This window comes from Onychomys torridus, chromosome 2 (genome assembly GCF_903995425.1).
Source record: "Onychomys torridus chromosome 2, mOncTor1.1, whole genome shotgun sequence".
Classification (NCBI taxonomy): domain Eukaryota; kingdom Metazoa; phylum Chordata; class Mammalia; order Rodentia; family Cricetidae; genus Onychomys; species Onychomys torridus.
In genome coordinates, this window is record NC_050444.1 from 77,411,718 (window position 1) to 77,436,809 (window position 25,092).

The following is a 25,092-nucleotide window of genomic DNA, read 5'->3' on the forward strand; positions in this document are numbered from 1 at the left end:
GTTTCGGGACAACCTGGGCTATCCATAGAATCCCTGTCTCAAAAAACAAAACAAAACAAATCAATCTAAACTCATTAACAGAGGATGTAGGTGCTGGTGGGTGGCAGATGGGACGTCACGTGCTTTCTTTGACCTGCTTGATGGTTGTGCTGTCCTACCTAGAGTCTGTAATCATGTGATCGACCTTGTGACACTTCTCTGATCAGCTTTTCTTAAATTAGTAAACTATAAGCTGGTGAGATGGCTCAGCAGATCTAGACACTTGCTACTACGCCTGACACCCTGAGCTGGATGTCCAGAATCCACACGTGAAAGGAAAGAACCACTCTCCAAAGCTGTCTAACAACCTGCCACACTTACACTGACACACACACACACACACACACACACACACACACACACACACACACACACACACACACACACACAAATAAATATTTAAAAAATTGTCAAAGCAAAATCTTAGGGTGTTCACAAATACCATGAGTGGATATGTCACACATCATAACCCAACGAATGCACTCTGCTAAGCACATGCTAATGAAACCCCATTCTCTTAATTAGTGCTGGAAAATTAAGCAAGCATTTCTCATGCATTTAAAGTGAAGCTCCACCAGCACCTCCCACAGATGAACAGTCAACACGGACGGACGGACGGACGGACGGTCCCACAGGCAGGACTCCTGCCACCCAGTTCCCACGTGCAAGCTGGTGACTTCAGCACCTCTTGGCCGAGGTCCACACAGGCCACTTACTCCACGGGAGCCTCCTTTGCCTCTGTTCACTCATCGATGCCCCCACCTACCCCCAGCAGCAGCCTGAGTCATGCCCAACTCCCTTCTCACATTAGGGCTCATCAGGGAATCCTGCTCCTGGCACCACCACGGCTGCGCTCACTGTGTGCACACCCACCTGCCCTGCTCAGCTCCTTACTATCTCTGGAACGGTAACAGCCCTCACCCTTCGTGGCCCATGATCAGCCCCACTCCAATCCCCCTTTCCCAAATCCTCCCTCACCCCCCCCTCTGCCTCCTTAATGCAAAGAACTGCTGCAGACCCCACCAAGTTCATATTCTTTTAAGTGGGGTCAAAGGCCAATCAGTCTCTTGAACGTCACGCTGTGATTACTATCTCTGTGACTTTACTGTTGCTTTGTTTGCTTTTTATTGTTTATTCTCTGAGACAGGGCCTCGTGTAGCCCAGGCTGGCCTCAAACTTGTATCTAGTTAAGGATGACCATGAACTTCTGATTCTCCTGCCACCACCTCTTAAGCACTGGGGCGACTGGTGTGCACTATCACATTTGGTTTTACGTGGTGTGTACAACTCAACCGATATGTCTCTATCAGCCCCTCCTTACACAAACCCCCAACCCACACTTGAAGTTCTAGGGATGGAACCCAGGGCTGTGTGCATACCAAGCAAGGGCTGCATCTCCCCTCCTCCTTACACTTTCAGAATCCTTGGTTCTTCCCAGTCACCTTCCTCGCCACAGTCCCCCAATGCACCCCTCTCCCAAGCCTCCTCTGTATCTCTGTTGCTAGAAAATGGCCATATGCTCTGTGCGTTTTCCCCACCAGACCACAAGCTCCTGAGGACTGAGGTCACATCAGATCACTTTACAGGACACCGGGTCTGGTATACAGGAGAGTCTCTCTTACTGAAACAAAAGCAGTAACTTTAAGATTTTAAAGAGGAACGTACCTTGCAGACAGAGAGCAGCTAGCTCCACAGCCGTTTCATAGGGGCACTTCAGTCTTGGGAAAAGAAAGAAAAAACAAAACAAAACAAAACAAAAAAAACCGAAAGAAAGAAATTAACACTAATAAGAAGCTCTACATTTGGAACCATGTAACAACATCAGAAAAAACAACAACAACAACAACAACAACAACAAAACATCGTTTAAAAGGCAGCCGTGTCTACATAAGACTTCTGATGCTAGTGGTTTATATTTTTGGTGGCTATGTTAAAGAACACAAACTAACATACACTACAAATTTCCCAGGGCAGTTCTCCACATATGGGAAACTATCCAAGTATACATTCTACCAACCATGCAGACACTTCTAATGAATTTGAAAAGAACTCAGAATGTTTAGTTATCCTAAACTTATTTTCTCTTGGTACAGTCCATTAGATTTAAAAGCTGCCTTCAATCTTCCTTGAAACAGTCAGGATGGTAAAAATAAACACACTAACATCGTATATACGACTTTCAGGACCACTAGCTGTGCTCAGCATTCTAGCAGGTCCAACTGAGGCAGGACCACAGGAAAGTACTCATGCAAATACAGTGATTTCACCCATAATCCACATTCCAAAGTGAGTTGGGAAAATAGTAATGACGGACATTGGCACAGAACTTCTAGTTCTTGAGGTCTTCTTATGTATTACACATTAAGTCAGTGTGTAGTCTGTAAACTCTAAGATGGGTGGAGCCAGTGCCCCCACCCGACTTCTCCTTTTCCAGATGAGAAAGTACGCCTTCAGCATCTCGGCCCAGGTCTTCCAGCTGACAGGAGGCGATGCCGGCCTCAGAGCACTGCTTTTGTTAGGAGGTGAGTTGGGTCGCAGTGGAGACAAAATGCAAAGCTCTGGACATACATGGAGTACTGTCATCAACGTTTGCCCGACTGGAGACAAACTCTACAGTTACAGGCCCTTTAGTGTGAGGAACACAGAATCGGCAGAGATAAAAACACACACGTGCTCAGCAAACACACCAACCAACCATATACTGCATGGCTGAGTAAGCCCAATGTATACACTGTACAGTCTACTTGTTCTATTGCCTACCTGACACGGAAATTTTTAGAGCGCATTTTCTATTAAGAATTTGCAAACACAGAAAGTACATTTTATCTATATTACATTTACATTTTTATCTACAGAACTGATTTATACTTGGTTTTGTTGTTTGAGATGGGGGTCTTACTATGTAGCTCTGGCCTGTCCTGGAACTCACTAGGTAGACCAGGCTGGCCTCAATCTCACTGAGATCCACCTGCTTCTGTCTCCCCAGTTCTGTTATCCACCACAAATGGCAGAAATCACTCATTAAACTTCCTTCAGATTACATTCAAAATCAGAACATATTCCTATTGGTAACATCAGGTACTGCTTCTTAGTCTTAACACAGCCTCGTTTTTTTGTTTTTTGTTTTTTGTTTTTTTTTAATGCAACAGAAAATATTCAGTAACTCTTAATGGAAAATGATGAAAGCTAATTTCATATTTATATTTATTTATTCATATAGATAGATAAGATTGATTGATTGATTTTGTGTGTGTGTGTGTGTGTGTGTGTGTGTGTGTGTGTGTGTGTGTATGTATACACTTGATCTGATGTTAGGGGGGACTGTACATACCACAGCATGTGTATGGAGGTCAGAGGACAACTTTCAGGTCCTGGGGATCGAATTCAGGTCATTTGGCTTGGGTGCAAGAGCTTTTACCTGCCAAGTCAGTTTGTCAGCCTTCTTTCTCTATTAAAGCTCCCTCAAAACCAACCACACAATGTTGTTTTGTGATAACATGATCATGCGTTTTGTTAATGATCACTGTAAGCCCAATCTCTTGAGTTTAAATAACACTTTTAAGATGGGACAGGAAATGAGAGGAGGAGTCTACAGCTCTTCTTAGCAGTCACATAAGGACCTCTTTACACTGCTTCAGTGTGGTGGCGATGGGTGAGACTTTTTAAACTGCACAAACGCTTGTACATGTATACATGTTAACAATGTGTGCTGCTTGCAAATACAAAAGAAGCCAGTATGAATGGGGCAGTGATGTGACAGCAAGAAAGTGGTTCCCAAATACACATTATTCAAGAAAGTCAGTGCTCTTGGAAATGCTCTAAGCCATATAGAAGTCATTTTACACCGGGACAAAAATGACAGCAGTTCAAGTATCTGACTCACATGACAAGACCTGGTGCACTTTTTTTGAATTTGGTAAAGAGGACAAAGTGTAAAAGAGTTAAAACAGTGAGTTACTGAGGCATACTATGCTCTATGCTGGGTTAAGAGAACGAAAACATACTTACTTTCCAGAAAGAATGTCATGCCTGAGTTGTAAAACAAACAGGTACCTGACAAACATATACAAAAGTCAACGGAGGGGAACCCTTGCCTTTCCCAGCCGCCTCCAATCCCCAGCCTCCCAGCGCAAATCCCCCTGCACATGCCCTGGCGTTCTGCACTGTCAAAAGGAAGTCCCAACAAATGAGGAGGTAGGAGCCTCCTCCTGAGCCTGTGGAAAAGCAACCATGGTCTCACTGGGCAGGGAAATGCATGTGGGAAGTTTGCAAGATACTTGTAGGATGGAGCATGGATGCAACACCAAGCGGTCTGATGTGACTTGCAAGATGGCTTTGGTGCAGGAGAACTAGCCCAACAGGCACACAGAACAACTCACACACAGGCAAGCAGTGCATCCAAAAAAATGGGCAGGATGGAACCACTGAGCCAGCACTTGGCCAGCTACACCTAGCAGATTCCAGGTCTCTCTCAAAAAGTCTGCAGCTGACTGCAGAGTCTGCTGGAAACCACTTGAGGCTTTTCTTCCTGGGGCGGTTAAACTGTCTACTCTGTCTTTAAAACAAACAAACCAAACACACACGCAAACCATGCAAAACACACACACACACACACACACACACACACACACACACACACACATACACAAACATGAGAAATCCTAGAATTACACTACAGATAATTACAGGGATAATAAGAAACAAGAAAGAAAGTAGCAAAAAACAAAACAAACAAAAAACAAACAAACAAACAAAAAAACAAACCATAAGCAGGGCTTACCACGCTAAATAATAAATGTCTTAGTCTTAAGTAAATGTCTTTTCTTTCCAGGAAGATGTGGGCACCAGAACCACTCTGTACCAACCAAAGCCTCCCACGCTCTACTACAGGTCTACGGAGTCAGAACCCTACACTCAAGAGCGGTCCCCAGGAATCCCATTTGTCCAAAAGCTTCCTAGTGTTTTTGACTCACACACCTGGCTTTAAAATGACTAGCTTTCATGACAGCTAGGGACAACACATTTCATAAGGACCTCCAAAGAGAAATACTGAAGTTGCTTAATGAGCTGGCCCTTGGAAGCCATGTGGGCAATCCTTTCCTGTAGAACGGCCACATACTTTGGATGACGCAGAAATCAAAGTGGGCAGGGAGGCTAAAGGTTCTACCTCATTCCAGAAGGTTTCACTTCCCCATAGGTCCTTAACTAGAACTGAACTTCCACTTATGACATTTAGGACACAGACATGCGTTATTTGCACATGGTGTCCATGGGGCCAAAAGTCCTGATTCTCGTAGGGAAACCCAACAGAAGAAGCCCCTGAGGCTCTTGTCATGGGCACTGGTGATAGCTTTTCAAATGTCACTTAGGTGGTCCTCTCCAAATTGTAGGCCATTCATCAATGTCACTACTATATTGCATCACTCACAAAGCCAGTGACAAGGACACTCTGGGGATATCAAGAACTTGACAAAGCATTCCACAGATGGAAGGGAAGCGCTACACTCCAATCCCTTTACATTCTTTTTTTCTTCTATATTGTTTCGGAAATTCAAGGGATAAACACAGGCACTTACAACATAAAAATATCTAGTGGAGCTGAGAGATATAAGAGGAGCCTAACAAAATCTGTGGTATGAACTGAAGGGTTCTTTCCATTGGAACAATCAGAATTGTTTTGTAACACCGGAACAATCAGAATTGTTTTGCAACACCAAAAAAAAAAAAAAAAAAAAAAAAAAAAAAAAAAAAAAAAGCTATTCTTGACCAAGAAACATTCTCTCAATATCTCCTTTTGTTGTTTTTGTTTGTTTGTTTTTTGTAATGGAGACAAAGGCAAAATCCCATAGATGAACCCATCATTTCCCCAAGATCCAAGAAAAGTCCATCTAATTAGATTCCTAAGCACACTGGTGGGTTTTCAACAGGGTAGAGAAGCCTGGAGGAAAGTGCTAGTAACTTTTGCTTAGGACACAGGGAACTAAAAAGGAAGTGAGCCTCCGGCTGCAAAGTCTCCCTTACCCCCACAATCTGGCTGAGGCAAATCTGCTGGACAGAATAGCCTGTGTGATGTCCTACCTTGTAAATTCTTCTCGAAGGTTGTTTGGTTCTGAAGAATAGTATTTGACTCGAAAGTGCAAAGCATAGGCAGGTCCAACTAAACATTTGGAGACAGAAAGGTAAAGGTGTTTGTCTCCCATCAGACCAAAAGAAACACATCACAATGAGCAAGCTCACTGCTCCATCTGGAGCTTGAAAAATGGAACCAAACTTTTAGGTTGACCGGGATGGCTTAGCTGGGAACTTCACTCTGGCAGAAAACCCTGAGGGTCAGGGTGGGTAAAAGAGCTGGCACTTTGTAATCCTCTGATGGGATTACTCCAAACTGGCACCCACGTTTTACAAAGTACAAAGCTGGAGGCAAAGTGTTCTGCCATGTCAAAACATAGTAAAAATATCTTAAGGTATTTTTAAGAGAATATAATTTCCAAATGATCTAAGCATAAGAAGCATTAGAAAAATATGGTTACTCCACCTGGGAGGAATGAGTTGGAGCCTTCCTGCTTCCTACTCTCCGTTCTGAATCTGCTTCGAAACTTACTTGGAAGTGAGTAAAGTGGGTGTTAGGTTTCTGAATAGCACATTAGTCAGTTCTCACTGGCAGGGGTGTCTGGTGTGAAATGGGAGTACAGGTGGGCCCAAGATCTACCCAAAGTACTCATTCAGTCTTCCAGCTCTACTCTCTGGCCAGTTTAGAGGAAGTAAAGAGCATCCATTTAACATCGGATCTATTTACAAATCAAAAGATCTCAAAAATCTTGACAAAAAAAAAAAAGGAAAGAAAGAAAAGAAGAGACGACATGAGGAGATGGGAGTCTATGCCTTACCTTTCATCTGTTTCTTTATGGGTTTTGAATGATCCAGCCAGTGCTGAAAGAAAGAAGATGTTTCTTTAGGAACTAAGCATGCACCCCTCAACTTCCCCTCCTCTACAAACCTGAGTGACTCCACTCACAAAGACCTGAGACTGAGTCAGATCTTGGATTCCTAACTGGAGATCTGCAAACCACTAGGTATGGTATTAAAAATTCTTTGCGTGGGGTGTGTGTGTGGGGGGGGGTGGGCTGGAGAGATGGCTCAGAGGTTAAGAGCACTGACTGTTCTTCGAGAGGTCCTGAGTTCAGTTCCCAGCAACTACATGGTGGCTCACAACCATCTGTAATGAGATCTGGCGCCCTCTTCTGTATACATAATAAATAAATATATCCTAAAAAATAAAATTATTTGCTCACCCCGGAGAGATGGCTCAGTGGTTAAGAACACTAGCTACATTTCCTAGCACCCACAAGGTGGCTCACAACCATCTGTAAATCCAATTCCAGGGGATTCAACACCCTCTTCTGACCTCTGTGAGCACTGAGCAAAACACCCATATACATAAAATAAAAATAAATAAACATTTAAAGTGCTTGCTCCAGGGGTAGGAGTTTGGATCCCCAGAACCTACGTAAAAGCCAGGCAGGTGTGTTGTGGTTGCCTGTAATTCCAGTTTAGGAAGGCAAGAGAGGATTCCCAGAGTAGGCTAGCTGATGACATTAGCAGTATCAGTGAGCTCTGGGTTTGACTGAGAGATCCTGCCTCAGTGAATGAGGTGGCAAAGCAGTATCAACACTCCATATGTGCCCACACACATGCAAACATGCACACACACAGGAACCACACATGTAAACAGAAAAACGAATAATTTGCTTGTCCATGTAAGTGCATTTTTCTTACAACCAAACTTTCCCTAAGCTTTTAAACAGAGTTCAGGAAGCCCTAAAACCCCTAAAAATTTGATGTGTAAAGTCCCTTCTAAGAATTCTGGGTTGCCGACACTGCTGATGATACATTATGCTGCTGATTGTGCCTGGTAACACTGGTCTCCACTCATCTAGCAGAGAGCGCAAACCCCCATGCTAAGCTCTGATTATCATCAGCCTTGTGTTCTGAGTCCCTCAACTCTGAGATCAGGACCTTGTACTCTTTTACACCCCTGGCCTCCACCACTGAGAGAAAGAGAGGCAGATGGTTCCACTGTGGCCACTGAGGGCATTGCAACTGCTCCTCACATTTACCATAAAACCCTCTTCAGTTTTATCTGCCTAAAGAGTTTACAAAGCCACTTCTCTCATATAAACATTCATGTCAAGATTGTTGACATATGCTCAGCAGCCTAACTTCTACAGAAAGCTACATATGAGAATACCATAGAGGTATAACATCCAGATAAACCCATCATAAAGAGAAAACACTGTGAATTAAAAATGCATTTTATCCCTCTGGCCTGTGCATCCTGTTTGGCTACACAGTAGACCATGGACTGTTTTCATTTATGCAGTAACTATGACTGCATGGTTGTGCCTGGGATCTCAAGACAGAGCAGCACTACCAATCAACAACGCAGGAAAGGTCAAAAATCAAAACCTGAGGTCTGGTCTCTACTGACTGCTTATCATTCTTGTCCCATCATAAAGTTGAACTATCATGATCAGAAGCTGGCTGGCTTGTACTATGAGTCTCTCAGATCAAACCCTAATGGCGAGGGACCATGTGGCTGATGGCTTCTGTGTTTCCTGTAAGAGGTTCCAGGTATGGTACTCAGCATGTTCTTATTGAACTGAGAAATAGTAAGTGTGACTTTTAAAAGAATTTTATTTTATATGAATGGGCATTCTGCTTGCATGGTGCACACAAGTCTGCACCATGTGTGTGCACCATGAGGCTAGAAGCAGGCGTTGGGTCCCCCAGAACTAAGGTTACAGATGGCTGTGAGTTGCCATGTGGGTGTGGGGAATTGAATCCTCTGGAATGTCAGCCAGTGCTCTTAACTGCTAAGCCAACTCCCCAAGCCCAAAGTGTAAATTGTTTTTTAAAAGGGGGACAGTTGGAAATGTTCACCATCACTGTTAAGTAAACTCAATGCACACCGGAACGTCACTGTTATAAAAAGAATTGGAATGAAACGGGCAAAGTAGGTTTCTCTCCAGCTGTTCTGAACCAGAGGCTAATTCTGCTGACTGCCAGAGATTTGCAGTAGCAATCTACACCATGCACATGTTACTAATGAGAAAGGGCGGGGCTGAATGAGCACAGTGTATTCCACACCTAACCACAAAGCCTGAGAGGACTGTGTAGGAGGACGGGGAGGTGGAAACACAAAAAAGCACATAACAGATGAATTAGAATACAATAAGCATGCGGGCAGTGCTAAGGAGAGGAGGATGTCGGCCTTTGTCATCTCCACACTGCCTAGGCTGGGTAATAAAACCAGATCACCACAGCGGGATGCCTATCTCAAAGGCACATGGCTGGGATGCCACATCTCATTGTTAATAGCTTTGAATTTGCAATGACCTAAATGTCCATCAACAAAGACAGATTCAAAAATGGCTCATCTGTATAATGCAATACTATTTTAAAAGGATGTAGGCCGATATTTACCGATGTGACAAGAGAGCCACAGCACAATGTTAAGGTAGAAAAATAAATCAGGTAGGATCTGTTTATAGAGAATTATTATTTTCTCTCAAGATATGTCCAGAAAGATTTGTTGGGGATTTGGGGGTGGGGTGGGGAGGGATGACAATAATATGAACGCCATTTTCTTTTGCTTTTCTGAACAGCCTTTTATTTTAATGAGATTATTAATTGGAGGGGCTGGTTGTCCATTTTGTATTTATTCATTGTTTGCCTACTAGGCATATTTGTTCTGTTTTCTGAGACAGAATCTCATGTATCCCAGGCTGGCCTCAAGCTCTCTATGTAGCCAAGGATGACCATGAACTTCTAATCATCTTTCTTCTACTTTCTGAGTTCTAGAAATGCAGCTATGCACCACCACACCCAGACTGCGTAGTAAGGAACATCCAGGGTAAGCAAGCTAACAACCAGCTCTGTGCTAGGCAATTTTGATTAGGAATTTGCAGGACAAGAATCAGACCTCACCACTGCCCTTAAGCATGCTGAAAACCCCTAATCTCATTCTGGGAAGGAAAGACACAGAGAGGACAGAAGCATATTTATGCTCCTACCAAGTACCATGCTAATGTCTGACCAAACCTGTGCTTAAATGAATTCACCATTCCCAGGCACAGAGAGTTCTCCTGCAACCAGCCTTCTGGTCTAGGCAGCCCCAGACACTCACAGATTAAAGGAACCCACTCTTCCTTCCTCTCTCAGGTCTCCTTACCATTATTCTGAGTAGACCAAGTTCAAAACCACCTTCCCTCTCCTTCACTGTCCTCTCCATCCAAGTTCAACTTGTGATGCAACTCTGATTGCACAATATAAGGATGGAAGAACTAAAATAAGGATGTTGGTACCCAGGAGTCACCCAAGACCCATCAGCCACATTTGCAAAGCATCCATTTCACAGATGCACCTAGCGGGCCTATTCAATATTTACTACATAGTCTCCATATCCTTCTCTACAGGAAGATGCTTATGCATCTTAAAATGTCCACAACTCTATGTGAGGTCTATAAAATCTCAAACAATCCCAGGGTTTATGGGCCAGCCCAAGAGGTGAAATGGTCAAATATCCACAGCCGGGGCCAACATAAGGGCAGATGGATGCCAGATGCTCTTAAGGGCAGCAGCCAACTCTGCCCTGAGGCCACACTGTTAATGGGGCTCCCTTTATCTATCTTTATGGGGCTTCATCCTTTGTATCTAAAGCAAGGATTGCCAAGACAGAGGCCACGAAATGTTTGGGGCTTTTGAAGCCAAGAAAAGAATCAAAAGTGATTATCATTTCTGAAGCTCCCTGACCCATGGGGATTTTCAGAACAGGCCTTGGTAGCTCCATCAGAGGCAACAAGAAACCTACCATGATTCTGAAACAGAGATGTATATTGTGTCCAACCAGCTCAAAACGACCTGGTTTTCTTCACTGCTGCAAAGGCTTACCAGCTGCTGATCACTGTGTCTCCCAAGAATTCCACACCCTGTGACTTGAATACCAAGGCCACAAAAGCCAGACCTGGCATTTAGAATTATATCCCATGTAAGCTTGAGAGCTGTATCCAGAAGCAGCAAGACCTATCAGGTGTGTTCACCTGCATCTTAGCTAAATAAAGCAGACCACCATCAGTGAAGGTAAAGGCAGACAGCCCCTGAGCGCCTCCCCAGACCATTAAACCAGTCACCACAGGCAGACTGGTGCATCTCTGAATTCAAATGGCAAGACACTGAACTCAACTCTCTAGCGGGTGTTAGCAAGGTGATTTGTCTGAATCTGCCATGCTAGTCCATCTGGCAGAGACCTGTCCATAAATCAAGATGTAGATGTGATCCAGGCAGAGCCCATCTGTCCTACTTGAACATCAGTCTGGAAAGATGACCAGCATAGACTGGCTGTAGAATTTAATGCTCACGTCCTTGTGGGAAGGACTGAAGCTCAGTGGTAGGGCTCAAACCCAGGGTCTTTTACATATTGGGCAAATTGTTTACCCCTGGGCTATAGCCCCAGCCCTGTTCCAAAGTGTCCTGAGGTGCAGTAGTGTTGGCACAGGTATTTGTAATGACCTTCTGTGACACAGGCAGCATGAAGCCAGGGGCCCTGCAGCATCTCCAGCAACCAGCACAACTGTGTGTTAACTCTGCTGCACAGACCTGCCTCTCACCTGCCAGATTCAAAGCCATAAAGAACAGAAAAACAACACACAGACTGTCTGGAAGGAAAGGCCAAAACTGTCTTTCCTGGCTCTCATACTGCAGAACATACTGCCATTAAAAAGGCCCTATTCCTGCTGGGAAGGGGCCAGTGAAGGAGACTCCAGGGCTACACATGTCCTATACAGCACTTGCCCTTTGGATAGGAAGGGAGGCAGCTCCTGTGAAGACCGTTGTGATGGGGGACTGTCTTTCTGTATGCTGTGAATGTGTTGCTCTGATTGGTTGATAAATAAAACACTGACTGGTCAGTAGTCAGGCAGGAAGTATAGGTGCGATAAACAGATAAGGAGAATTATGGGAAATGGAAGGCTGAGTGAGGAGATGTCAGCCTGCCGTCCAGGGAGCACCATGTAACGGCACACAGGTAAAGCCACGAACATGTGGCAACATATAGATTAACAGAAATGGGCTGAGTGTAAGTATAAGAGCTAGTCAGTAGTTAGCCTGAGCTAATGGCCAAGCAATTTTAACTAATATAAGCTTCTGAGTGATTATGTTATAAGTGGGCCTTGGAACTGCTGGGGCTTGGCGGGACCCAGAGAAAACTTCTAACTACACTGTTGGTACAAGCCCTGTCCTAAATCCCTGTTTACCCTCTGCTTGGAATACGCCTCTCCTAGTCTGTTGACACATAAATGCCCACTCCTTCTCTTGTGCATCTGATGCTCCGGTATTCTCTCCTCTGTGAGCCTGGTCACCTCCTGCTGGAGGACTGACCACACTGTACTCCACGGGAAACTTCATCTGCCTCCCTGCACCAGGCAGGTACAAGGTCTACCTATGTCTGCAACCAAAGAGCTTGGCCCTGAAATGCCCTAAGTCAAGGTTAGCAAATGTTCTCTTTCCATGTGTACCTGTGTGAATGTGTGTGTATGTAAGCACATTTGTGTATTTACTGTGTGAAGAACAAATAACTCTATAGTCCAGTGGAAAGTACTGGACTTTGGAGTAAGATTAAATTTTGGATGCTGGCTTTATCCTCACTTTATTGTTCACAAAGTTTCCAATTTATCTGAGCCTTAGATTCATCCCCCTGTAAAATGAGCCTGCTCTGTGGCCAGTTTCATAGATGGATTATGAATGCTCAGCAGAAGTCATTAATGTTGGATCAGAGTGGGAACTCAGTCAATAGCAGCTACCACGACCAGGTAGCAGAAAGGCAGGAGCGCAGGCTCTCTGCAGAAAGCTCTGTTACATAAACTCACACTCCCAATCTCTGCTCTAAGCTGATCCCAAGTGTGGATCTGCAGAGTGGGGTCCTGGGTGGCCTTCCTAAATAACACAGAAAAGGAAACAGGAGGTCCCAGCTCCAACTGCTAAAAATAGGTGATGCCAACAGGACTTGACAGTTGCTTCAGGGCTGGGCAGGGTACCATGGAAACCAGGCCTGGCTCTTTTCAAGGAGCTGGGGATATAAGCTTGGTATACACAGAACTGTACCCAAAGCCCCGCCACTGCCAGTCCTTGGATGTTTATGTCAGGGGCTGGGTGGGAGTATTTAAGGGAGCCTTGAATGGAAGGCAATATGTCCTCTCCAACGAATCATTCCTTCCCAGTGCCCCACCCCAACCCTATCCAGCCAGAAAAAAGAGGGTAGAGCCTGGTGGGAAGAAATTAGGTTACAGAGTCCCACCTTCTCTGAGTTAAGTTCCTGGGGACTGAATCAATTCTGTGTCATTATAATTAAAGCAAGACCACCCCATACCCATGGCCTTTTCTGCATGCAACCATTTCCCTCTCTGAGAAGCCATGCAGATAGAACCAACCCCATATTGGACTTTCAGTGTCTAAGACCATGGAATAAATAAACCTGTTGCCTTTATAAAGTATCCTGAATCAAGTATTTTGTTAAAGGCTTTCCACACAGAAAAAAAAAAAAAAAAAAAAAAACTACAATTGCCTCTTCTATGATGGCCACGAGTGAGTATGTGCCTTGCTTCCAAATAAAGAAGAGGAAGTCATTAAGTCTCAGGAGTTAGTCAGAAAGATCTATTTAAGATCTTTTATGTGTATGATGAGTGCTTGTACATATTATGTGTAGCACATGATATGTGTACACATTAGGTGTACCCATGGCGTACCACAGACCAGAAGAGGATCCTCTAGAACTGGAGTGATAAGTGGTTATGAACCCCCGCTTGTGGGAGCTGGTCCTCTGAAAGAGCAGGAAGTGTTCTTAACTGCTGAGCCACATCCCCAGCCCCATTTGTTTATATCTACAAATACCAGACCCAGGGACATGTAATAAGGCTTCAGCAAAGGCAAATGAGCTCCAAGGTTTACATAGAGGGAAAACATTCAGCGAGCTAAGGACATACTTCACAAACCACGAGATAATCTAGAGGGTCATCCAGAAGTTTAAGTAGAGTGAGACAGATCAGTGGGGGGAGGGCCCGGTGGAATGGCGGAGATGTGGGCCGGCACCATCAGGACCAGTCTGTGACAGCATCATCTGAAAAACCAAATACAGGGAGGGGCAAAAGGAAGGGCCCTGGAGGAGGCAGCACGCCTCTTACATCCTTGGACTTGAAAGCAGATGGGGATCCCACAGCTGCCTTACAGGAAGTCTCTCACGTCTGCAGAGCAGGATGCTGGAGAGTCTTTAGGACCAGCAGAGCCAAGACATCTGCAGGTGTCTAGTCTGGGCAGGACACCTGGGTCCTGCTGTGAACATCCCTCCTGCTCCACGGTGAACGGGCACAATGATGCGACAGCCTGCCAGCCAAGTCGGCAGGGCTTCATGGCAAAGTCTTTCTCAAGAGAGTCCGATCCACAGCTTTCCAGGAAGCTAAACGGCTGTAGAGGGGTCACCCGGGGGTGAGGAAATGATGGCCAGACAAGAGGCCCTTAGTTCTAAAGACAAAAACGATGGCTTTCTAGCTGAAGGAGACCCAGGGGCAGACACATCTACAGACTAGTCACTGACCATAAGGACCGAGAGCTCTTTAGGTTTGGAGACACAAACTTTACGTCACCAGATGGGTCAGAACCCGGAACAGGGTCTGGAACTGATTCCAGCTCCTGGGCTGTGGATCTCCTAATGAAAAGCACCATCTGCCTAAGGCAGGATAGAGATTAGTTTGGATGACATGAGGGGCCTGAGAGTGTCAGAGGCTAGGGTGGTCAGAGGATGCTGAGCACAGAGAAACTGAACGTGCTTGAGCTGGCTAGTCAACTCGACAAAAGCTGGAGTCATCGGAGAGGAGGGGCCTCAGCTGAGGAAATGCCTCTGTAAGATCTGGCTGTAAGGCCTTTTCTTAATTAGTGACTGGTGGGGGAAGGCGCAGGCCACTGTGAGTGGGGCCGGGCCATCCCTGGGCTGGTGGTCCTGGGTTCTATAAGAAAGCAGGCTGGGCAAGCCTGTAAGCAGCACCCTAATGCAATTAAATCGCTATCAATCCACAGAATCAGCTTAATGAGCAAAGGGATTTATTTGGGGGTTAGCTCACAAGACAGAAATAAGGGATTGTAGCAGGATCCTGGAAGGGTGAGGTAAGGTTCAAGCTGTTCCCTGGCAAGCTCTGCCCTGGTCCATCTTAGCATCCAAAATCCACAAGGTAGAGAGAGCACATACATGCATCCCAGGTCTTAAGGGTCCCTGGCAGCTATGCCCAAGGGGCAGGTACCTAGCAGCTACCTGCTGCCTCACTAGGGACGGTGCTTCAGGGTACAGCACAAACAACTACCTACTATAGCACCCCTCCACGGCCTCGGCATCAGCTCCTGCCTCCAGGTTCCTGCCTCCAGGTTCCTGCTTGAGTTCCTGCTCTCACCGCTTTTGAAGATGAACTGCGATGTGGAAGTGGAAGCCAAATAAACCCTTTCCTTCCCAACTTGCTTTTGGTCATAGTGTTTCATCACAGCAATAGCAACCTTAAACTAAGACAGTGGCTCTCAGGAAGCCGCTGGAAAGGAACTGGGGGTGCCGCTGTGGAAGGAAGACGCAGGCCCAGGCCAACCCCTTTACCCAAAGACGGAGTAAGAATAGACAGGAAGAGAGAGAGGCTTGGAGGCGCAGGGCAAAAAGCACAGGAGTTTGGGGCAGATGGCCTCCGTCTTCTCTGCAGGTGAACAGCTGCTAGACATAATTGGTGAGGATATGACTAGAGTTCTGTGGTAGGAACCAGAAAAGGAACCAAGGGGCACCTAGGCATCGGTGAGAAGCTCACCCTCCTGGGGCACAGCTTGGAGGCTTGGACTTGGCTGAACCTGTCATCTCTGCTGCGAACAAAAGACGCAGGCGCTCAGCTCCAGCAATGTTTGGCAGCCTGGGAAGAGTCCCAGAGAAAACAGATGGGCCTGGTTGCCAAGGGGAGGCCAGGGAACACCCACAGGGGCAGGAGGACCAAACACTGAGTGGGGACTGAAGCCTGGTTCCTCCAGGGCAGGGAAGAAGACACGAAAAAGAGGAGATTGGGGATGGGAGATGGGTCAGAAGGACGGGAGCAAGGGAAGCTGTGAGGTTTGCTGAAATGAGGTTTAAAGGAGAAGAAAACAGTATCTAGAAGATGGTCGGAGCCAGCAATTGAGTTCATACAGGTGAAGGGAAAAAAAAGAGAGGCCTCGTTGGATGTGAAGGCCAGCCATGAGGGCAGAGGGCAGAGGGCAGACCTCAATTTAAGGAAGTAGACTGAGCTAGGGGGGCAGAAAGGGAGAAGGTGGGATGCCTCCCTGGAACTCGGGGGTTAAGGGAGTCTCCAGTTAAGAAACAAAGAAGGAATCAGTCAAGGAGGCAACAGTTGTTGCAAGGTAAGGACTCTACTGAGAGCAGACCGAAGTCCTAAGGTACAAAGGGAAGTGGTGGTGGTGTGCACAGACACCCAAGAGATGTCCCCTCAGGAGGATGGAGTCAGGAGCACCAACAGCCAGATTCCATCTCCTCAGGGCTCAGCATCCCCCTGAGAGTCTCCAGCAAACCCATTTACCAGGCACCAGTTTTGAGCAGCTACAGCTTATAGCTATCCCCAGGAAACATCTGCTAAGTGTCTACCACGTACAAAGAGCTTCAGATCTCCAGCTCACTTTCCCAGAAAACCCAGCTTCGACAACACTGTCTCACCAAGCAGCCTATTCCTCCTGCCCCACACTTCCGGTTTTAGTCTGTATGTGTCCATGCACATGTACACCTGTGTGTGCAGCACACACGTGGTGGGTAGACGCCTCAGTCACTCTCCTTATTTTTGGAGACGGGTTTTATCACTGGGCCTGGAGCTCACAGATTAACTAGGCTAGATGACTAGCAAGTTCCAGGGTGCAACTCTCTCCATTTCCCCCGGGATGTAGCATTGCTGCGTTATAGACATGCTATCACACTGCTCAACATGGGTGAGGAGATCCAAACTCAGGTCCTCACATTTGCACTGCTGAACTATCTCCCTGGATCCTTAAGTAGTCTTAACGCTCACCACCTGCCATGTTTGCTACATCAACTGTATTCACCACCTTCGTTCAATGCTTAGAATGGAGCCCGGGGGTATAATAGTCACTTAGCAAACACTTCTAGAGTGCCGAATACATTATCTTTGAAACCCAGAGGTGTATCTTGTTGGGAAGAAGCACTACAAAGTCATTCCTGTTCTTAGAAAGAGAAGTGTGAGGGCTGGACAGATGGTTCAGTGGTCAGGAGCACTGGCTGCTCTTTCAGAGGACCTGGGGTCCAGTCCGTGCACCCACATGGTTGCTCATGACAGTCTGTAACTCCAGTCCCAAGAGATCCAATGCCCTCTCTGGCCTTGGGAACTGTATGCACTTGGTACATAGACAAAACATCCATCTCACATAAAATAAATAGTTCTTAAAGAAACAAATCATTTTAAAAGAAAGAACTGCACTGAGTTCTGTGCAGGCCATTCACTCTGGTATCTGTTTCCAGAAAGTGAGGCGCGTCTGTTCTGACTCCCCATGCCTCCTGGAGTGAAGGCCTGCTCTGATCGTCCCTCCAGCCTTCCTCCCGTTCACCTGTGCTCACAGCACCTACCATCTTCCCTCCCAGGTTCTGCAAGACGGTGATAGACCCTCCAGACCCACCGCTGAAACGATGCCAAAGTGATTTCTTCTGCCATCCTACATTAGCCATGTTTCCAGAAGGCATTCTGTGCAGAGCCTCCCGGTCAGTGGCTACCTCAAGGGTGGGAGGAGCTGACAAGCATGCTGCATGCATTTCATTCAGGCACCAGCACCACCTGCCAAGCCCATCACTGGCACAATATCTCAATTCTACTCTTTTCTCTCTCAGTGTGTAGCGTCTGTGGCACTGCAATTAGCACCAATGGCCAATCGTTCTTGAAATGAATCACAGCGAGCCATACCGTGACCTGGGCGGAGTCGAGGAACTGCAGACCAAAATAATCTGTTTCCACCAGGTCCAAGTGGTACACAATCTGGTCGAACAAATCCTGGCCTTTGGCATGTTTCTGGAAGACAAATGGGGACATGGAAATTAAAGAAACAAAAATATTTTTAAAAGTCCTTTTCTCTCCCATCAATTGCATACGTGCATACAAAGTTGTTTTAAGTGAAGTAAGAATTTGTAATTAAAGATACTCTCAAATACCATGCGATCCTATGAGGTTAAAGCCCCAGCTGAACACTGTCAACCCTCTCCCTTCTCTCCTTACAAGAAGGCGGCTTTCTGGATGAATGACTTGATGTGATGGCAAGCTTTGCCCAGACCAGGCACCCTGCAAAGAGGTGTGATGGCCTCTGCTCCAGCACAGCCACACCTGGGCTGGATGTCAAGGCAGGCCACCTTAGCAACTCTGCTAGTTCTGGTCAAATGGCCTGGCCAGCCTTCTGATTTTACAGGGCAATCCACCAAAGCCCAGGAAAGACAGAAGATCTGCCACAGTGCACAGCCATCCAGCTAGGACTGAAACCCAAACCCCAGGTGCACTCCCTCCAGGGCTCTGTGTGGTTCACGGATGGAGCATGAACACAAGAAGAGGCAGAGGCAGCAGCCACACCTGCTCCTTAGAAGCAGGCATGACCTTGGAAAGCCACACTTTCTCCTTCTGCCTTGCAAAACAGGCTGGCGGCAGATGCTTTCCCCGCCTCTTCAGGAAGACAGAGGAGCTCTCCACCAGAAAGCTACTGCAAGAAGACTCAGACCTCCGACTAACTAACCGAGGAGGCTTATTAGCACTCATGGGACCAGAATGCGGGCATGTGTCTCTGACAAAATCTACACCACAGCAAACACACTTAAACTAGGTGTCAAAGAAAACAAACAGTAACTCCATCCAATGACTGGAGAACTCACTCCTTGTTAACAAACACTGGCAGTCAATGGGGAAGCGGCTGGCATCACCTGACCCTTCCCTGTGGGGAAGAGTAGGTGGTAGTAAGTGAACACACAAGTTAACTCAAGATGACCAGGCCTCAGGAGAAGAGGGAGAACTATGAAACCTCCAATGATACGTAGGCACGTCGTGAGCATGGGTTAGGCGGCAGTTGACAAGATGGCATTAACAGTATGAACCAAGTAACCAGAGGAAAAATGTACTGTATATTCGTGTATGAAGCGTCTGTGCTTCAAAGGCAATCCCAGAACAGGGGGGAAGTTTGTAAATCACATACAGTCGTCACTCCAGCCTGAGGGGAAATGTTCCAGCAACACTCAAGAAGACCGAAATGCACAGATGCTCAAATCCCTCATACACATGGCAAATAAGTTATGCACATCCTCTCACATGACTTAAATCTTCTAGAGGACTCATGACACCTGAGACACCACAGATGTTATGTGAAGAGCTGTTCTTGCTTCACTGTGCTGTCGAGGGAATGACCTAATGTATAGAATGTATACAAGTGTCTATACATGTTCAGTACTGATGCAATTTTTTTTTCAGTGGTTTTGCTCCAGTCAGTTGATGTAAAGGGCCAACCTTGCCTGACAGAGACTTTTATTCGGAATAAATAAAAGAACTATTACAATTCAATAATGAAAAGACAAGTATCCAGTTAAGAGCCAGCAGAAAGGTGCGTACGGTGCTCTGAAGACATGCAAGGGTTCAATAAGCAGCTGGGAAGGTGAGCAGCATGGGCAGCCACAGAGACAAGAAAACGGCAACAACCAGACGCACTCCATGCCCACTCAGATGGCCGGAAGGGAAAAGGCCTAACAACAAGTGTGGGTACACGGGACTCCTCACAAACTGCTGACGGAGTAACAGACTGCAACCGCACTGGAATTCTAACCTCGAGGTCAAGATCCTAGAAAAGTAAAGATGCATGCTCATGCAAACGCTGTAGAGGGATGTTCGCAACTTTATTCATTATACCGAAAAGGCAGAAACAACGGAAATGGCCATCCATTGATGATCAAAATACAGAATATTCATTTGGTGGACTATTCCTTCACCAAGAAAAGGACTGGAAGACTGATGTATGCTACCATAGGGTTGGACTCAGAAAACCCTCCGCTTCAGTCAAAGGGATCACAAAGCACCTAATTTGTATGACCTTATCCTAAGAAATGTCAAGCCATAGAGACCGAAACTAGGCCAGGGGTTGCTTAGGACCGAGGGAGTTGAGAGTCGATAGCTAGGCTGGTATTTTACCAATCAAACGTCCTACAACTGTCTGTGTGGACAGATGCAGAATTCTACATCCATTAAAAGCCTCTGGACTGGACAATTAGAAAGTGATGGACAGCATGTGAACCGCAGCAAAGCTATTACACACACTAAATGTATGTTTTCTTTATTGAAGAATACCAACATGTAAAATCATTAGGAATGGGAAAGTTGCAACATCAACATCTCACAGCCTGAATAACAGCAGAATGGCAACTCCCATCCCATCAGGTAACCAGTCACTGTGTCCCTGTGACAGAACATTCCACCTCCTGAGTCAACAAATTGATTCAGTCTCTCCACAAGATCCAGCCTAGAAAACAAACCCTCTAGAAACCCTGTAATGCAAACTATCCCATTTTTAGTATAGGAAGGAGAAGAGACAAGGTGTAGAGAGGCAGCCCGAGGTTCAAAGATCTAAAAGACGGTCTTCAAAAAGGCAAGGTCAAACCACAATGCCTAGGACAGACACATGGACACACACTGTCTAGGACACACACTTGAGGAAACTTGCAGTGAATAAGGAAGTGACCACAATAAAGTCAGGGTAGCTGCTGCTCCTGAAAGGAAGGGCCCACAAGGGTGGGGGGGGGGGGTAGGGAGGACATGTCTGACCAGCAAGCAGCATTCTATCTCAGGAGACAGGGTGTTTGCATTCTGGTAACTCATCAAACTATACCCCAGTTTTATCTGCACATCTCCATCTACAGGGCATATCCAAAGTAAAAACTCAGGGGCGGGGATGAAGCTTCACTGTTGGGCGGGGGTGTGGGGGGGCACCAATACCACACAGTCCTGGGTTCCAATCCTCAGCATCTACCACAAGACTACAGACTGCACACACTCCTTTCTGGATCAGCTCCTCTGAGGGAGACAACAGAAGCAGAAGGCTAAACGTACATTGAAGGGCTCTCCAGCGTATCCCACTAGAGAGAACAAGCCAGCTAACACCCCAAGCACAAGGACAAAGAACAGTGGCATGTCAACACTCCAGACACTGTCCTACCAGTAGAGAGGATGATTACAAAGAGAGGGACCAGTGGAAAGAAGTAAATGAGCTTTGATTCCAACTACAGAAAAGCACATGCCCCGTAGGACTGGCAAGATGGCTCAGTGGGTCAAGTGGTCACTTGCCACACGAGTCTGTCGGCCTGCGTTAGAGCTCTGGAACCCAAGTGAAGGTGGAAGGAGAGACTCATCTCCACAGAACTGCCCTCTGGCTTCCACACGTGCAGCAGGCACATACAATCATAAACAAAATGTTAAAACATATGCATTGAATTATTATGAACTGCTTTATAAAAACCGGGTATTTGCTGAAACAAAAACAGACAGATTCAAATGGAAAAACTGCGGATATTTTCCTTTTGAACTTCTCTTTAAAAGTGACCTTTGGACAATCGTCAGACAACAAATATGATTAGGGGGAAGGGGCCCCCCGAACTCTGGCACTCTACCTTCTTGCCATTAACAACCAACCAATCCTCAGGCTATGTTCCCTGTTGCTCTCCAGTGCAGCCGGCCCCAAGCAACACCTGCTATTGTGGAGCCGATGCTTCATTAAGGAGTGTCCTAGTGGGACAGGACTAGTTAAGAAAGGCTTTAGCAGCAGGACATGGCAGAAGACCTAGGCTGGGAGGAAGCAAGAGATGGGGCTTGGGGCCCAGATGGACTACCCACTGCGATATGAAGCAGTTCATAATTCCCCCAAACCCTTATCCCCAACCCAAAACTTGTCCTGTACGTATCTGCATGGCCACAGAACTAAAGCAGCCCCAAATCCAGTCTGCACCCGACCCGTGCCTCTCTGCTTGGATTCATTACCCTCCAATATACGATTCCATCCATCACAGATTGTTAACTAACGATGCACAGTGAAAAGGGTCAGTGCACAGCGCCACTCTACTTCCTTCCAAACACTTTTCCTCCCTGAGCCTTTGGGGAGAGGCAGGGAAGGGACCTTTGCACAGGAAAGCGGTCCTTCTGTCACACCAGACCCTCCCTTGGTGGACTCATGGCTGCCTCCTGTGTACTGCAAACAATCAACTGTGCTCCTCACTACATCTTCTGGAATAAGGAATTCCCAGCAGCCCTTGCCAGCTTCACAGAGAGAGGGGAAAATAAAGATGAGGTTGGAGGGTTCCTCAAAGCAGGTGCTCAGAGGGTCACTAGAAGGAACCAAGATGGGAGGGTTGAGGTCACTATACCAGAGCCCACTACTTCCCAGCCCTCCTACCCTGCAAATTCAGCTCTCAAACCTCAAAGAGGCTCCAGATAACTCAGTTTCTCTGTACTGTCAAATATCTTATCACACAGAGCAAGGTATACGCTCCTTCCTCTCAACCCCACAGGTAGGTGCATGCCTGCAACTTTACACAGGATCACCTTTGGGGTGCAGCTGTCTATGCCCCACCCCATCTCACTCCTCCTTCCAAGTGAGCACTCCCTGAGGACAGGGTCTAGTCATGCTCAACTGAGTAACCACATCCCTACCGCTGCAAAGCACAGAGCCTAGCTGTCCTACATCATAATCTACACAGGTGATGCATAGGTGGATAACCAGGGAGCTGTATGGTGGGGTCTGGGATCAAGAAGGAAATGCAGTGTATGAGCTGTGCTACAGCACCAACCACAGACCAATGGTGCATCACAAGCAGCACGTCTAAACATGAGAATATGCTCACGGCAATATTTTCAAATTCTGTATTCCGCCAACAAGCACCTAGGGAACCAACTGCACTTCCAAGGCCATTTACCTAAACACAGTTTTGTTGCAATTATGTGAAGTGCTGTCTAATGGTTACCATAGGAGATGAGTTACTGTGGAAGTCATCCTCGATGCTTTAAAGTAAACAGACTCTCCCCATCTGTGCCAGATTCAGTCATTCACTCATTTAACAAGCATTCGCTGATCATTCATCAACTTCCAACCACCCTTCCAAGTCCTGGAGATATCTCGGGGGTTAGAAAGTTCAGAGTGTGATGGTGTACATCTGTAATCTAACCTTGGGTGGTGGAGGCAGGGGAATCAAAAGCTCAAGACCATGCTCTACTATGATGAGTTCTAGGCCAGGCAGGGCTACAGGAGATCATGTCTCAAAAAAAAAAAAAAAAAAAAAGAAAGAAAGAAAGAAAAAGAAAAGTGAATACCCTTAATCCCAGTATCTGGGTATCTGGGTCGCAGAGGCTGGTGGACCAGTCTGGTCTACAAGTTCCACACCAGCAAGGACTACACAGTAAGACCCTGTCACAAATTAAAAATAAAAATAAAAATAAATTTAAAAAAAAAAAAAACAACTTAAAACCCCGAGCTAGAGAGATGGCTCAGCAAATTTAAGAGTATTTGTTGCTCTTATTGAAGACATGAGTTTGTTCCTAGCACCTATGTTGGGGAGCTTACAAGTGCCTTCAACTCCAGCTCCTGGTGATCCAACACCCTCCTCTGACCTCCATAGGTAATGCACTCACATGCACAAACCTACACTCAGGCACACATATATAAAAATAATAAGAAATTTTTTTTAAAAAATGGAACTTTTTTTTCAAAGCCTAAGTAAATAGTCTGAACTGGGGATAACTATTCCCTGCTCCCTGCAGGAAGTCCTCGGTGAATGAACACTTGCTGAGAAGCTAAGTTGTGCAAAGCAGCTTAGGACTCACACAGCATGTATCTCCTGCCCTATGTCCGGAAAGGGAGGCCGTAGCTAGGCATGCTGTTCTAGAATACAGTGATGCTGTGCCTATCACCAGGCTTCCATGACAAGTTGCCCCCCAATACAGCAGACTCTAGCTCTGCCTTGAGTTCTTGCAGCCCTAATTCTTATGCCTCCCATCTCCACATATCATTTTTCCCAAGGACCAACAGCTTTGATCAGTATGCCTCTTTGTAGCAGCTCTCTCTGATTTGACAGGAGCTGAAAATAACACACTTGTTAAAAGCTGCCTGAGAGTCCACAGTTGCCAGCCAAAGTTAGGGTGGGCAGGCAAACAGACAGCTACTAGGGAAGGGCAGGGACTCCGTGCTGTCTCTGCTAGCCAGTCCGGAGGCTACTGTGCTGACTCACTGGTTCCCAGCCCTGTTTCTGATAAGGGAGACTGCTGGACGGCCAATGTCTTCCCTGCACGCTCTAAATAAAGGAACTACGTGACCTGAGATGAGATACCACTGGCAATGTCTTACTGCACCCTGCCCCAGCTGCACTGCAAACAAGCCAAACCCAGTTGTAGAACAAAGATGGCAGCAGCCAACCATCCGAATCTCATTCATCTCCAAAACAAAAAATGCCAGGCTTCCCAGGCAGACTTGAAAGGCAGAGATAAGCTAAGCTGTGCGTGCTCAGTTAAGTGTGTGCGTTCATAGTGGTGAGCCAAACTGGAAAAGCACAGGGTCTAAACAAAGAACACAACTGCAGGAGCCCTCTCAATGTACCTGCTCCACATCCATCACATGGTCCGTCCCTGTGTGCCCTTCTTCCCTTCCATCTCCATCCCAGGCCCGAGCGCATCACTTCATACCCAGACAATAATGGTCCCGAGTAGTCCCGACACCTCTAGTGTTGTGTCTGCCCACTACCTCCCTTTTTCTCTGAGTCAAGCTATTATTCGAGACATCCTTCTCTGCTCCAAAGTACCCACCACAGAAGCAAGTGTGGGTGCCCTCCAGCCCGATCAGGGGCTTAAATTCTAACAAGTTCTGCCTCTCCCTAGGGCCCTTCAAGTACCCTGAATGCCAGCCAAGTTCTGAAGTCTGATGCCCTCCAAA

The 25,092-nt window shown here is 46.4% G+C and overlaps 1 protein-coding gene across 5 annotated transcripts in view; it reads right to left on the minus strand.

Moving 5' to 3' along the window:
* Nucleotides 1-25,092, minus strand: part of Epb41l4b (erythrocyte membrane protein band 4.1 like 4B) — a 150,253-nt gene that overhangs the window by 89,027 nt on the left and 36,134 nt on the right. For all 5 annotated transcript variants that reach the window (XM_036177298.1, XM_036177296.1, XM_036177297.1 and 2 more), the window contains exons 2-6: nucleotides 18,066-18,170; nucleotides 6,927-6,969; nucleotides 6,118-6,196; nucleotides 4,048-4,092; nucleotides 1,705-1,757 (exon numbers count right to left, since the gene is read on the minus strand). In XM_036177298.1, the coding sequence (XP_036033191.1) occupies nucleotides 1,705-1,757; nucleotides 4,048-4,092; nucleotides 6,118-6,196; nucleotides 6,927-6,969; nucleotides 18,066-18,170 (325 nt within the window). The remainder of the gene's footprint in view (nucleotides 1-1,704; nucleotides 1,758-4,047; nucleotides 4,093-6,117; nucleotides 6,197-6,926; nucleotides 6,970-18,065; nucleotides 18,171-25,092) is intronic.